Source organism: Diadema setosum, chromosome 20 (genome assembly GCF_964275005.1).
Source record: "Diadema setosum chromosome 20, eeDiaSeto1, whole genome shotgun sequence".
In the NCBI taxonomy this organism is placed as follows: Eukaryota; Metazoa; Echinodermata; class Echinoidea; order Diadematoida; family Diadematidae; genus Diadema; species Diadema setosum.
Genome location: NC_092704.1, coordinates 13,570,058 through 13,583,937, shown reverse-complemented (window position 1 = coordinate 13,583,937; position 13,880 = coordinate 13,570,058). Strand labels below are relative to the sequence as shown.

Sequence of the window (13,880 nt, the reverse complement as noted above, 5' to 3'; positions counted from 1 at the left end):
CTTTTCCTTTTTTCTGATAAAAAGTAGCATACAGATGCATTCTCAATGTATGATGGTCTTTACTGTACACATAATGTTGCAAAGTAGGGCCTATTTGTGCTAGAGCATCCAATATTTTTCCACATAAAGGAACTTTGCGTAGAAAATTTGGATTTGATAATTGTAACAGAGACGCTTGTATCACACAAACTCTCCTGATCTTTGCTAGCTAGCTTCACACCTACATAATGTACCACTCATGAGTCTCTGCCAGAAAAACCACAAACGCGAGCGACATGTCAAAATAAAATCTGGCACAGGGTGGCACTTTTCTTGACCTTCATTAAAATCTTTCCCATCCCATCCCATCCCATCATGCCACCTAAACTGTAGATAGATCTTCATGGATGTCATCATCTTTATTCATTATGTAAATACAACTCATTGCCTTGATTCTTGTGGGCTTCTTCCCAGCAAAGATGGGTGGAGTGCGTACAGTGATGACATGACGGGGTTTTCCATAGCGGCGATTTGACACTTCCTCCAAGTTTGACACCTCCTGGAAGGAACCCTGGTACACTGTCACAACTGGGTTGTCTGGTAGGTAAAATTCAGCATCCTTGTCGCTATTTGTGGTCACAATGGCTATTCTGTAGTATTTTCTCTTGTGTTGTATTCTTGCTCTACGGGATTCATAGTACCGGTACTCCTCATTGTATAAATCGTCGTGCAATATGATATTGTACTTTGCATGCCATACCTCAACATTGTCTGACTTTTGGGACTCCAGCTTCACATTCATCTTCGAGGAGGTGTGCGTCCATGACCCATTCTTCTTCTGGATGCTACACCTTACCTCCGTGACAGAATCTACAGAAAGCAACTGAAATTTCTTGTCTTGAGACCCTGTTGAGTGATGACTATGTCTTTGCTGGGTAAATGATGTAGCATTGAGGTATAGTCTTGGTTGAGCATCTGCCTTGCCTAATGGGAAGCAGTCTCCCTGTCCTGTTGGATCCTCATCATAGCCCATCTCGGAAGAGAGAGCGCGGAACTTAAATGCCTTCGACAGCAGATGCGGGCACTCTCTGTCAACAAATTGAACTAGTGGTGAGGTCTTTGTCAGAGAGACGAGCTTTGCAGCCCCCACCAATGGAAGTCGTATCTTACTGGCCATCTTCCCGTACAACTCCTTGATGACTTCACCGTGTTCATGCCCCAGGAGCCAGGCATCCACCTTCGTGATGACGGTTTCTTCATCAGCGACAACAAGGTCACTCCTCTCTATGATAGCCAAAACCTCGTCCGCTGAGAGTCCAAGCCATGAGGTCTCAGGTACATACTCAAAGTAATGGGCCAAGGTTTGAATGCATCGATCCTTCATAGTCTTGAGACGGCCTTCATCAGATTCCCTCAGCCACTTGATGACACCCACCATACTATCACCATGCAACGACTCGAACAACCAATCCTGCGCTATTTTGCTCAATTCCTGCAGAGATAGCTGGTCAGCCCAACTAATCATCAATCGGATGTTCTCTCCTGAAAACGTAATCTCACCAGTGTACATGTAGCCCAACATCCGCTCAAAGACCTCAATCTCACCCTCCGTGGCATCTGCTTTTATCTGGAGAATTTTTCCAGGATTCTCCTCCATCATCTTTGCAAGGGTTCCACTTGCTGCACCAAGGACCAGGCGGTGAGCGGGGTACTGTCTTAATCCGACCTTGACAGAGATGTCTGATACTTCGCTATTCTTCAGATATACCTTGAGCTTTTGAGAAAGTGCCCCTTGGCAAGAGTACAATACTCCCTGAGCCATCTTGCAGGAATACCTGTGTGTAAAATGTCATTTATTCATTACTTGGTAAGAGGCTGATCTTAATGTGGGAAAGTTTATGAGCATAGAGAAATATCCACGTGGAAACTTGTTAATCACACTTCTTGTTGTCCTAGTCGTGTCAGAATTTCAAACGCATTCTATTTGCATGTACTCAAAAGTGTTAGGCCCCATGTTGACATAAAGTCCAGTGAATATGATCCAGAGATATGAAGGAATGCCAAGAAATAATTCAATTCAAGAGAGACACAATAACGAGTAATTTCGTCAAACCCGACATTCTGTCCTCGTCACTGACATAACCAAGGTTTTCCCGCCACATTTCATCAGATTTGCATTCTACTTAACGAGATCATTCGAGTTCTAGCAAATTTGAATGATAACCGAGATCAACATTCAAAAAACTAATTCATTCAATCTAATTTCATGAGCATTCTATATCTGATGATTTTCTCACATGAACGTGTAAAAAAGCGAGTTTAAATTAAGATTGCACGCGAAACGCATTCAAATTCGCATCAACACCGCCATGATAAACGTTAAAGAATTCAAATTCACGAATAGGCAAGCATTTACAGCATTATGGCAGTGTTTTTTGTTACTGCATGTTCTTCGTAGTAACCCATCTGTTTGAGCAAATAATTTAAACTTAACTTACTTTGAGATAGGACCTTTAACTACATGTATACTGAAATTTCTCATTCCTATACCACAAACCGTCATACGAAGGAACAACTTTCATACGCATATACATGCATGCATACATTCACATATGCACGACTTTTGCAGCTGCTTGTAAGAATTTTTGAGATAATAAATCACGACAATTCCATAAGTATTATATCCTAATTATTGCTAATGAATAAATTGAAACTAGAAGAAAAATTAGAAAAGAAACGAAATACTTAAAATGTGAATAAAATTAACTGATTAATCAAACTTTTAAATAGAAATAGATTTAATCATCGAATTTTTAACATTGAAAATGGGAATTTATAAACATGTATAAATGTGGTACAAAACACTTGAAATAGAGGTTGCTAATGTTGATTGAATTCAAATGTTTAAAGTTCGAAGTTGTATGTGTATACTGTATAAATTAAATTAAAATTGATACTTGGGACGAAACTGAAAGTCTATCCAGCTGGCGCGAAATTAAATGCCAACTTTGCGTCGAACTGAATAAACTTCTCTCAACGTTGAATGAAATAGAATCTAAATGGAATGATATGAAACGGATTTGAATAATGAAATAATTGAAATGAACAGTGAGAGCAGAGCGTTGTTGAAAATCGTTTGAATTTGAACGCCTTCTCACTATTAAATTCGAATGCAAATCTGATGAAATTGGGCTGGAACACTTATACTTTACTCTCACTTCCAGGGATATCTAGCATATTCTCTTTTTAATCCTGATATGTTCAGAATTAAACTTCAACCCATTTTGCTGTTTTTCTTTAACACTTTGCCAACAACTACATAAAAAGAACATTCCATGTAACGACGAACGTCTAACATTGCTGGTTTGTTTGTTTTTAAATTGCACTTCACAGGGGTGGATCCAGGGATTCCGTAAAGAGGGGGTGCCTTTAAGAAATTAAGGGGGGGGGGGGGCACGCACCCCCCATTTTTCTCTTTTTATTTCTTTTGTTTTAACAAAAACAGGGGGACGCATCTGCCCCCCCCCCCCCGATCCACCGGTTACAGCTCGTTTTATTCCGAAGGTTCGTTATTTCAAAGGCTCTTTGGTCCGAAGATTCGTTATTCCGAAGGTTCGTTTTTCCGAATTTCATTTTCGGATTAACGAATCTCCGGAATAACGAACCTTCGGAATAACGCCACAAATTTTCGGATTAACGAACCCTTTTTCCATTTTCGAATTAACGAACCTCTAGGTATATGGAATTTGCGTGTTTCGGATAAACGACCCTTCGGAATAGCGAACCTTCGGAATAACGAACAGCACGGATCCACCATTGCTTTTGTCTATAATTAGGTCCTATATCTGTTAAAAAAAGAACGAGGCAAGAAATGTATATTTCTACAGCTGTCACTTGACATATCAACAGAGACAAAACCAATAAATTTTGAGATGTCTCTTAAAGGACAGGCAGCATTTATCTATACAATTTAGGAATTGCTTCATTTATTCACGAGTTTCCATTAAACAGAATAGGCCGTTCTACGCCCAGTAAGTTAAAGTATCAAAAAAATCTAAGAGAGGCCCTGGCCATCTACTGACAAAAGGTAATATGCTAAGCTTGGAAAGTTTAATGCTTTCCTCAAACTAAGGCCCTCGATGTATTGTAACAGACAATATTGTCAACCTGTAGTAGGCCTACTTTACTTCAATACCTTTAATTAAGTTTAGATGCAATACCGGTAGCTGTTGTTGCTTTGTCGAACAAGCCACCCAGACAAGCTGTGATGATGAAGAACATCTGATGTTCAGCAGGTGGTTGATCCGAATCAAATTTCTCAGTGCGATAGTAGCCGTCTTCCTCACTCCTTCGCTAATTCAACCTGTGCGCAATGACCAGCTTAATGCAAGGAAATAAGTCTATAAAGTTGGACACTATGATTATGATCGAGCATGATGAGATTCCCCACACTGTCAAACACAAACAGTTCATGAGGACTCTGGGATTCCCCACTACCCATAATGCAACGTTTTGAAAATCCGACTGTGACGATGCATGCAGTCTCGTATATTGCGCAGTCTCCGGATACCTGGTAATTACTGTTTCTAGTATTAAGGCCTACCCTGGCCAATTTCCGTTGGCATGGGATTCTTGCCAGTAGACTATGTAAAAAAAAAAAAGAAAAAAGAAGAAAGCAAGCTCCCCCCCCCCCGTTTCGAGATCGAGCCCATGTATCACCTTGAACGTTGACTCTTCTTGCAACATACAATGTACATGTACGTGATGACTACAGCAAAAGCTTTGGTGTTGCATACTTACATTATGTCTTCGTTACTTTCATGATTTGGTTCATGCGTTCCCATCTTCATTTCTCCTTTAGATCAGAGTTAACATTGTCGGTGAGGATCCAATAAAGGCAGCACAGTTGGTAAGTGATAAGCCGTTCTTCAAACCAATAATTGTCAAGCTGTCACCTGAAGGTAATTAGCTATTGTGATAGGCCTATAACATGTAGAAGTCATTTTCAACTATTTCGTCCTTTATTACTCAAACATACCCTTTTCAGAGATAATTGTTCTCAAATGGCAACCTCCTATGCAATCACATTCGTAGTTTTAGTATTTTGGATGTCGTATCCGCATCGCTGAGAGGAAGTGCCAGACGGAGAACTTATATTACATTTTAAGCGTATTGTGAAAGTTTTTTTTTTTTTTTCATTTCATTTCACTTCATTTCTCTTTCCCAATAATGTTAGTCCCTACTTTGGTGACCCCGACGTGATACAAGACAGTGATATTCGATAATACACATATATTGTAACTGCACACACTGTTGCTGAGGTCCAAATTAGGCCTCTGTGTATATAGGCCTATGCCTTGATAATTGGATCTTGGTGGGTCCAAATGTGATAAATTTCATTTATTTAGTGAACAAAGTACAAGTTAGCAATGTAGTTCAGCCTGCAGTCGCTTCATTTTTGCACATTCACCATGGTAGACAGAGTGCTCGGAAGTTTACATTATTTTTTATTTCAACGGCTCTGATATGTCATTTCATGTACAAACACATGTATGATTTGCTTGGTAAACAATATGGTAATCAAATTCATACAGGCAAACAATCTGCATGATTGATTAACTTGCGTTGTTTGCTCTACTTCGTGTACATAATTATGAGTTGTTTATTTCCATAAGACAAGGCGAGTTAGGAGGTCATCAGTTTATACGCGCGTATGGTTCTGAGCATAAGGTTAGGAGTGTAGGCCTACTCCCGTTCTTTATGAAAAAAAAAAACCCAACAAATCCTGCATAAAATATTACCTTTTATTTTCTTTTTCTTTTCCTTAACAAAGAACCCAAGATGTCCAGCGATTCAGGTGCTTCCCCGTATCGCGACGGCAATTACTCCTACGATGAGGATTCCAGGTCTGTGTACTACAGTGATTACTCGATCTGAAAGTGATTCACAAGACGAACAGTTGGAACTTCTGACAAAAAGGAGAGATGAAGTTTGTTCCCATAAACACAAGAAACGACGTAAAGACATTCAGGTACACGTATAATTTAAGGAGGGGAGGGGGAGGGCTCCTTTGATACAAACTGTTCTCGCTCGATGAATTTCAACACTCAGGATGTTCGTCTATCTTTGTGAATGTGATTTTTACGTAGGTCACCTGAGCTGAAGATCTCATGTGAGCCGATTTATTGCGCTTATTCATCGTCCGTCATGCGTCGTGATTAAACATTTTAAATTTTCAGCTTCAGTTCTTGAAAACCTCATGATGGATTTTCACCAAACTTGGCAGGTAGCATCTCTGGGGTTGTAGGATCTCAAATTATGCAAGCACCATCTCTCCCCCCCCCCCCCCCGGGGGGGGGGAAGGACCCCAAAGGCACCAAATCAAACATAAAAAGCTTTTTCAGAAACAAGAGATAGAACATTTAATATTGCTCTGAGTAATTGAATATTAAATAATATGGCATTCTTTTTCTTTAAAAATACATGGTCAAATTTCCCCAAAACTTGGCAAGTTTCAGCCCTGAGGTGATAGGGCCCCAAATTAAAGAATCTTTTAGAATCTTCTTCTCTAGAACCAAAAGTGTTTGAGCTAAGTTAGGGCTTTTAGTAAGTAGGCCTACATAGGTAACTGTAAATTCTTGTTAACGTTGTTCATACCAGATCCTGGTTGGCTCGAGGGATCTTCTGGAAAACGCGTGATCAAATTTTCCCAAATTTTGTAGGCACTGTCGCTACGATGCAGAATGTCCTATATTAATACAAATGAGCACAATCTCTAGAACCATGAGGTGAGAGAGCTAAGTTAGTGCCATGTGTGGTGATTGCGGTCTCAAGTGTGTTGATAGCGGACAGGCCTACAGGAATGCACCCTTTGCGCCCTTGTAGGGACCATATTCATGGGCCAGTTTTCATTTTTTCCCTCTTATTAAAGACGCATGGTCATTTTTTTTTACAACACTTAATTGGCAGATGTTGTTGCTGGGATGTTTGAATATTATTATTTGTATTTATAAATGAGCATCATGCCCCAACTTGGGGAACCCTGGGAGTCCCAAGTCTCCCAAATTAGAGTTTAATGACTGAGACCTACGCTCGACAAGCTTACTTCTAGGTAGGATCCATCATATTTCTTTAGCATTCATTCTCAGATTCCAACTTTCATAGATCGACCACTATGCTCTATATGTTTGCAATACTCATTCATTTATGCCTCCCGGCTAGATGTCATGTATTATTTAATTTCGTTATATTTGATATATTTTTTCATCGAGAAAATATGAAAATATATTGAAATTGAATTGAATTGAAAAAAAAAATTAGCACCATAATTATCTTAAACATTTAAAGTATAATGAAATTTACAAGAGTGCTATAAGGTTTGTACATGACAAATGTTAAGGGGAGGCCCCCTCGGGGTTGGGACCAAATTCAAGACTAGTTTGCACATTTTGATCTTCTTTTTGAAACACATGATCAACATTTTATGCAAACTTGGCAGGTGTTGTTGCCAGTATGGTAGAATGTGTACGAACGTGCACCATACACCTGTCCCTCGCCAAAGCGCCTCCCCCCCCCCCCCCCCGATTTATGTTCTTCTTAGGAATTTATAGGCTGCAAGAACGCACGAAAGGTGAACTTGTGATATTCAGCCGAGTGCTATACCAACTGCCCCTGTCTCTCTCTCTCTCTCTCTCTCCCACTCTCTTGTCTAATCATAACGTCTAAGCTGCGCTATTGATTAGTCGTGTGTAATACGCAGTCAATCAAACAAGGCAATATTAACTTCCCCTAATGTCCAATATAACAAGGACAATCTGTTTAATCTTTTCGAAAAGGAATTGAACATTTCATCTAGAAAGCAAAGGCACATAATCCAAGTACATTGCACTACACAATGAATTTTATTTCGGAAGTCTCGAAAGAGACTACGATGCATAAAGAGTAATAACAGGAGAGCCCGCACGCGCGTCCAGCAATATACGTTCGCGTTCGTTCCAGCCGACAGGAGGTTCTCCTGCTGAGCTCCGCGGTTTGATTTCTTTTCATAAATTCATCGCCGGAATTTACCTTCTCGCGAGGTAGTTTTGCTTCGCTGGTCATCGGGAACCAACTGAGAAGTGTTTTGACGCATCTTTCGAGCCTAAACTTTACGGTGGTTCGATAAATATGAGCTCGAAAGAGCAGCACGATCCATGCTTCGTTTTACGTGCTACACGTGGACAGGAGGTCTGTGCCACGAAGTCAGAGTTACCACCACCAGCGCCTCCCTCCGGCGATGCCGGTACGGCACACGTACAGAAGAATGTGATCGAGCGTCGGTAAAGCAAAGGCTCCAGATTCAGGGAAGAAAGCCGATGAAGAAAATTCCAACCAAAACACCTCATACGGTATGAAAAGCCCCTTCCGAGGATCGGGCGGCGGGGACGTTCTCGTCCAGACAAACTTGAAAATCTCCTTGCCGAAGTGGTGAAACACCTTCCCCATTCGCATGATAAAACCATTACCCGTGCTGCTGTGGTACATATAGGCGCGTCTACATCTAAATCTACAGCGGAGGAATTTTCCCGCTTGCGTACTGACGTCCGCCATTTTGTTGGGGACGATTTTGATACGTCTGACGACACAGAGCGTGATGGACCGTTCGATTTTGACGAAGGAGTGGAAGAGGTTCCCCCTGCTGCACAGCTACCACCGTTGGCAGCCAAGTATGCTATCCCCCTCGGGATTGGGGAGGCAGTGGACGAGGAAATCGCAAATTCGGTGAACTACTTTATTGGCAACAAACTGGAAGATAAAGCCATCGAGGAAACGGTTGACCCCCACCGAGCAACTGCCCCCACCTCGATACACCTAAAGTGAACGCTCCCATTTGGGAACACCTGCAGTCCGTCACGCGTAATTGAGATCTGCAATTACAGAGAGTGCTGAAATGTCTGACTCGCGGTATTGGGGCTCTTCTTCGCTCTCTCGACGCGCGAGATATCTCCGAGTCTCAGCAAGACGCACTAATTGCTCTATTGAGTAATGCACACTTCGAACTGAATTGCGTGCGGAAGGAGCTGATTAAACCGGACATCAACTCGGAATATATGTGCATCTCTGTAAGCCGTCTACACCAGTCACGCAGCTGTTGTTTGGTGATGATCTCACAATACAGATGAAAGATCTGAAAGAACAACATAAGGCCTCTGCTGGGGTCATGAGGACCCAGCAGAAACATACTTCTCGTCCGAGCGGTTCTTTCCATCCGTACAGACGACCCTTCAACAGCGGAGCTCGCCGGCATGCAAGCTCGCGATGCGGGCTGGACGGGCTCACGTAGTGCTGCAGCCTCACGCTTCGTGCATGGAACGGCAAATCGTCCTTTTTTAGACCAGCGCTACCAGGGGAGGTCGCGACCTCGCCCACAGCAACGGCCGCAGAGCAGAGCTCATCCACAGGCCAGAAGCAAGACTCCCCACAACAAGTAACCCAACAGCCCTCCTCTGAAGAGGTAGGAGACAATGATTCAACAGACTGCTCATTTGACATGTCAGTAACTGACCATGATGCATTTCTATCTTATCTAGAAGAACAATATTCTACATCTACTCCTCGATTTACTAGATCTATAGAATCTAGACCTACCACTTCATGTGTAAATGACCATCCAGTTGGAGGTCGACTGAGGCTTCATGCATGTAATTGGGAGAAATTAACTTAAGATCCCACAATACTACAAGCTGTGAATGGCTATAAACTTGAATTCAAGCCTGAATGTTTTCCACCTGAAAGGATTAAACCTTTGGTTCAGTACAAAGTAAAGAATGAAGATTTGGCCAATATCCAAGCTGAAATTGATTCATTGGTAGCCAAGAATGCTTTTGAAACTTGTTTGCACTTTTTCTCCATACCTTGAAAATTACTCAATGCATAAACGTATGAATGGGTCAAAGTCAAGTTAAAGTCCTTAAATCCCAAATACATGCTCTCCTATTCATCCAATTAAACCTAGGTCAAGGAAGGTGAACATTCAACACATTTGTGACAAACTTGTCATTTTAGTATTTTGCCAATTTTGTGAAAATGTAATCACACATTGTCCACATGCACTATCTAGACCTATTAGGAGAGTCATGCATTATGGCGGAGGCATACCAGTCGCATAGCGACATTTCTAGTTGGGATTTGTCCTTAACTGTGTGAACATGAAAGTTACTCTCCCTGAATCTAAGAAGGAAGATATCAATGCTGAGTGCATAGGTCTGTTGAATGCCACAGAGTCCTCTATTCGAGAAGTGGCTAGAGTAATAGGGAAACTGAGTGCTACTTTTCCTGCAGCCCAATATGGGCCCCTCTACTACAAAATCTTGGAAAAAGAGAGGATTTTTGCATTGAAGGCCAATAAAGGTCATTTTGATAGGAAAATGAGCTTGTCTAATAGAGCCAAACAGGAACTTAAGTGGTGGATTGACCACATACAGTACACCTCTAATCCTATCGATAGACCTAGGCATACAATAGAATTGCGCACAGATGCGAGTGGGTCTGGTTGGGGAGCAACGGACATGTGCACAAACATAGGGGGACGATGGAATGAAGTGGGAAGAGAAAAGGCTGTTAACAATGAGATAAATGATCTAGAAACCCTTGCAGCAGGATTGGCATTGAAGTCCTTTTGCTCTAGCCTGAGAAATGTTCATGTTCTCATTAGACTGGATAATACAACTGCAATCTCATATATCAACAATATGGGGGGCTTCAGATCACAGGACTGCAACAATTTGGCACATGACATTTGGGAATGGTGTAATTGAAAGACAAATTTGGATCACAGTCGCCTACTTGCCAGGACGGCTCAATACCACAGCAGACTTCATGTCAAGGAAGTTTAACGATCGAACAGAGTGGATGCTTAACAAAGCCTAATTCACTGAAGTGGTAGAACATTTCGGCCTCCCTGAAATAGATCAGTTCGCTTCCAGACTTAATGCACAGCTACCCAGGTATATCACTTGGCAGCCTGATCCTTCGGCAGAGAATGTAGATGCATTTACAGTGGATTGGGGTCCATTATGGTTCTATGCTTTCCCTCCTTTCTGCCTGAATTATCCCTAAATGTCTGCAAAAGATAGGGGCAGATAAAGCCACAGGGTGGTTAGTAGTACCAAACTGGCCTACACAATCATGGTTCCCAGCACTTCAGGACATGCTGACTGAAAAAACCACTTGTTCTACGTAGACATACACAACTTCTTGTTCAACCTGTGTCTTTAATGCCCCACCCCTTACACAAAAATTTGGATTTTCTCTGTTGCAGGCTTTCGACCAACCCTTTAGGTCGCAGGGATTGAGTGCAGGGACCGTCAAGGTCATCATAGCTTCTGCCAACAACAGTAACTATCTCCAGACATCATCGGAATCGTAATTCATAATTTCTTTCAGACTTGTTCCATAAGGGAGCTACGGTACCATAAACTCTGCTAGAAGTGCACTGGCTTCTTTTCTGACACTCACAGACAGTTCGCTTTCCACAAGCACACATCCACGACCCCCCCCCCCCCCTCAGACCCCGTGTGGAGGTGTGGGACGTTAGAACTGTCCTCAACTATCTGAGGAGGAAATCACCTGCAGGCGAATTGGGTTTGAAAGAGCTAACGTTGAAAGTGACAATGTTATTAACGCTTCTCTCAGCACAGCGGGTACAGTCATTAGTCGTTAGTCTAAGAGCGTATCCTCCAGACAGAAGAGTTTGCATTGTACGATACCTTCGAGAGTATCTGAGAAGGACTCAGATCATTAGGAAGGATCAAAAGTATCTGTTAATAAGTTTCTACCCAAACTTTGTCACGTTGGATTAAGACAGTTATGGCAGAAGCTGGGAATGACACCAGCTTGTTCTCGGCACACTCCACAAGAGCAGCCTCGGCGTCTGCGCTGCCCAGAGGAAAGATCTGTCTGTACATGAGATTTTGGCACAGGCAGGCTGGAGTAACGAGAAGACATTTCAAACATATTACGCGAATCCCCTCAGGAAGGAGAATGGGGGTTTCAGCCAAGCATTGTCATCGTAAAAGGTAAAGCCATACCACTCAGTGGTAAATATGGTCATTGGTACAGTTCTGTATGGCCAAAAAATGTGACTTCCGGCTTCAAAGTCTCCTGTTATTACTCTTTATGCATCGAAGTCTCTTTCGAGACTTCCGAAATGAAATAAAAAATTTAAATGAGAACTTACCTGTTTGAAATTTAAATTGTATTTTATGAGGAAGGCGAAGGAAGAGACTACAGTCCCTCCTCTCCCACCTTTCTTCATAATCTCAGGTAGTTCTCAATAGCAGTAGGATGACTGTTTGATTGGTAGTCACATTTTCCGGAGCTACTGATATTGCTGGACGCGCGTGCGGGCTCTCCTGTTATCACTCTTTATGCATCGTAGTCTCTTCCTTCGCTTTCCTCATAAAGTACAATTTAAATTTCAAACAGGTAAGTTCTCATATAAATTTTCTATATTAACGTACTTTATTGTTGTACTTGTATAGGTCACTCGCAAGAACTTGCTGGAAGGCACGCGAAAAGGAAATCTGGGTGATGGAGACACTGCCTTTGGAGCATTATACGATCAGAAACTTTATAGCGATCTGATTCTCAGCGTAGGGGATCGCACATTCTTTGCACATCGTCTAGTTCTCTGTGCCTGGCGTGAAGTTTTTAAAACGATGTTGTCTGATCCCACCTGGCAACCCAACAGTGAGCTTTGTAACGAACGTAGCGACAACGCTTCTGGACAAGTCATCCGACAGGCACTGGTAGAGGAAGACCCCGACGCACTAGTTTTCGAGGATTTTCTGAAGTTCCTGTACACTGCCACGGTTACCCTGACCACTGGCAACGTCTTATCGCTGATCCGACTTGCTGACAAATACATGATCCCTGAACTTCATGGGTTCTGTAATGAGTTCATCGACATCAGTTCGAGTGATGCGGTTACGATGCTTTCGCTTTTGCCGAAGGCCCGAACATTCAACGTGCCAAACGTCATCAAGCTGTGCCACCAATCCCTTCTAACAAATTTCAACTTTCTTTCAGGTCAGCAGCTGCTCGACATGGATGCAGCGACGTTGCTGCTCGTACTGGACAGTGGACCCGACTTGGTCGTCGAGAGCGAGTACGCCCTCTTTGAGAAGATTGAGCCTTGGCTCACCCAATGCGAGGACGACGACATCTTTGTAAAGATCATCAAGTGCATCCGCTTTCCGTTCATGAATGCCGCGCAGTTGCTGAAGGTGACAACTTCTGCTGTATTTTTGAGGGCCTCAGAAAAGCTTCCCGATTTACCTTTGGAAGTATGGCAGCTACAGAAACTCTTCCGCGAAGGATCGCATGGAGACCTACCAAATGAGTTCCCAGATCCAAGGCTGTATCTCCGTCCACCAAACAGCAATGGCTCGAAAGACCAGATTCGGAAAGATGCCAGATTTGAAAGGGCTGCCATCACCGTTGGTTCGCAGAGGCGGCTTCATGTTTCTCCTTGGATCAAGAAAGCAGGTGGAGAGAAACAGATTTTCCAGAAAGGAAAAGACAAAGTGCTGCGCGTGACTGTGAAAAAGGTGTTACAGGATCAGATCAAAATAAACTTAAGGTCAAAGTTGCCTTTTGTTTCACAAAAATATCATGCAGCCATTGCAATTGGCCAGCCCAAGCAAACACCAAAATACTTAAAGGCCAGTGGCTCAGAATCACCACGTAGAATGTCGTCTGTAAATCGTCGGTCGAAACAAAATAGATCCCCTTACACAGCAATTCTCAACTGCAAAGCAAAATTTGCTAAGCCCATCAGACAAGGTGAAAAGCTACGAATCCATGATGTAGCTTTGATCTTTAAAAAGCAAAAACGTGACAGCGGCAAAAACGTGACGTAA

General features: G+C 42.4%; 2 protein-coding genes and 1 pseudogene across 2 annotated transcripts; 2 read left to right on the top strand and 1 right to left on the bottom strand.

The window, feature by feature from the left end:
* Nucleotides 1-361: 361 nt before the first annotated feature.
* LOC140243436 (kelch-like protein 4) lies at nt 362-1,801 on the bottom strand. Its single transcript, XM_072323114.1, has one exon. The coding sequence runs from the start codon at nt 1,799-1,801 to the stop codon at nt 362-364; it is 1,440 nt and encodes a 479-aa protein (XP_072179215.1).
* Nucleotides 1,802-5,872: 4,071 nt separating this feature from the next.
* Nucleotides 5,873-13,880, top strand: LOC140243435 (uncharacterized). Its single transcript, XM_072323113.1, has 3 exons — nt 5,873-6,010; nt 12,501-13,725; nt 13,777-13,880. The coding sequence occupies exons 1-3, from the start codon at nt 5,873-5,875 to the stop codon at nt 13,878-13,880; spliced, it is 1,467 nt and encodes a 488-aa protein (XP_072179214.1).
* Nucleotides 8,146-9,449, top strand: LOC140243785 (uncharacterized; annotated as a pseudogene).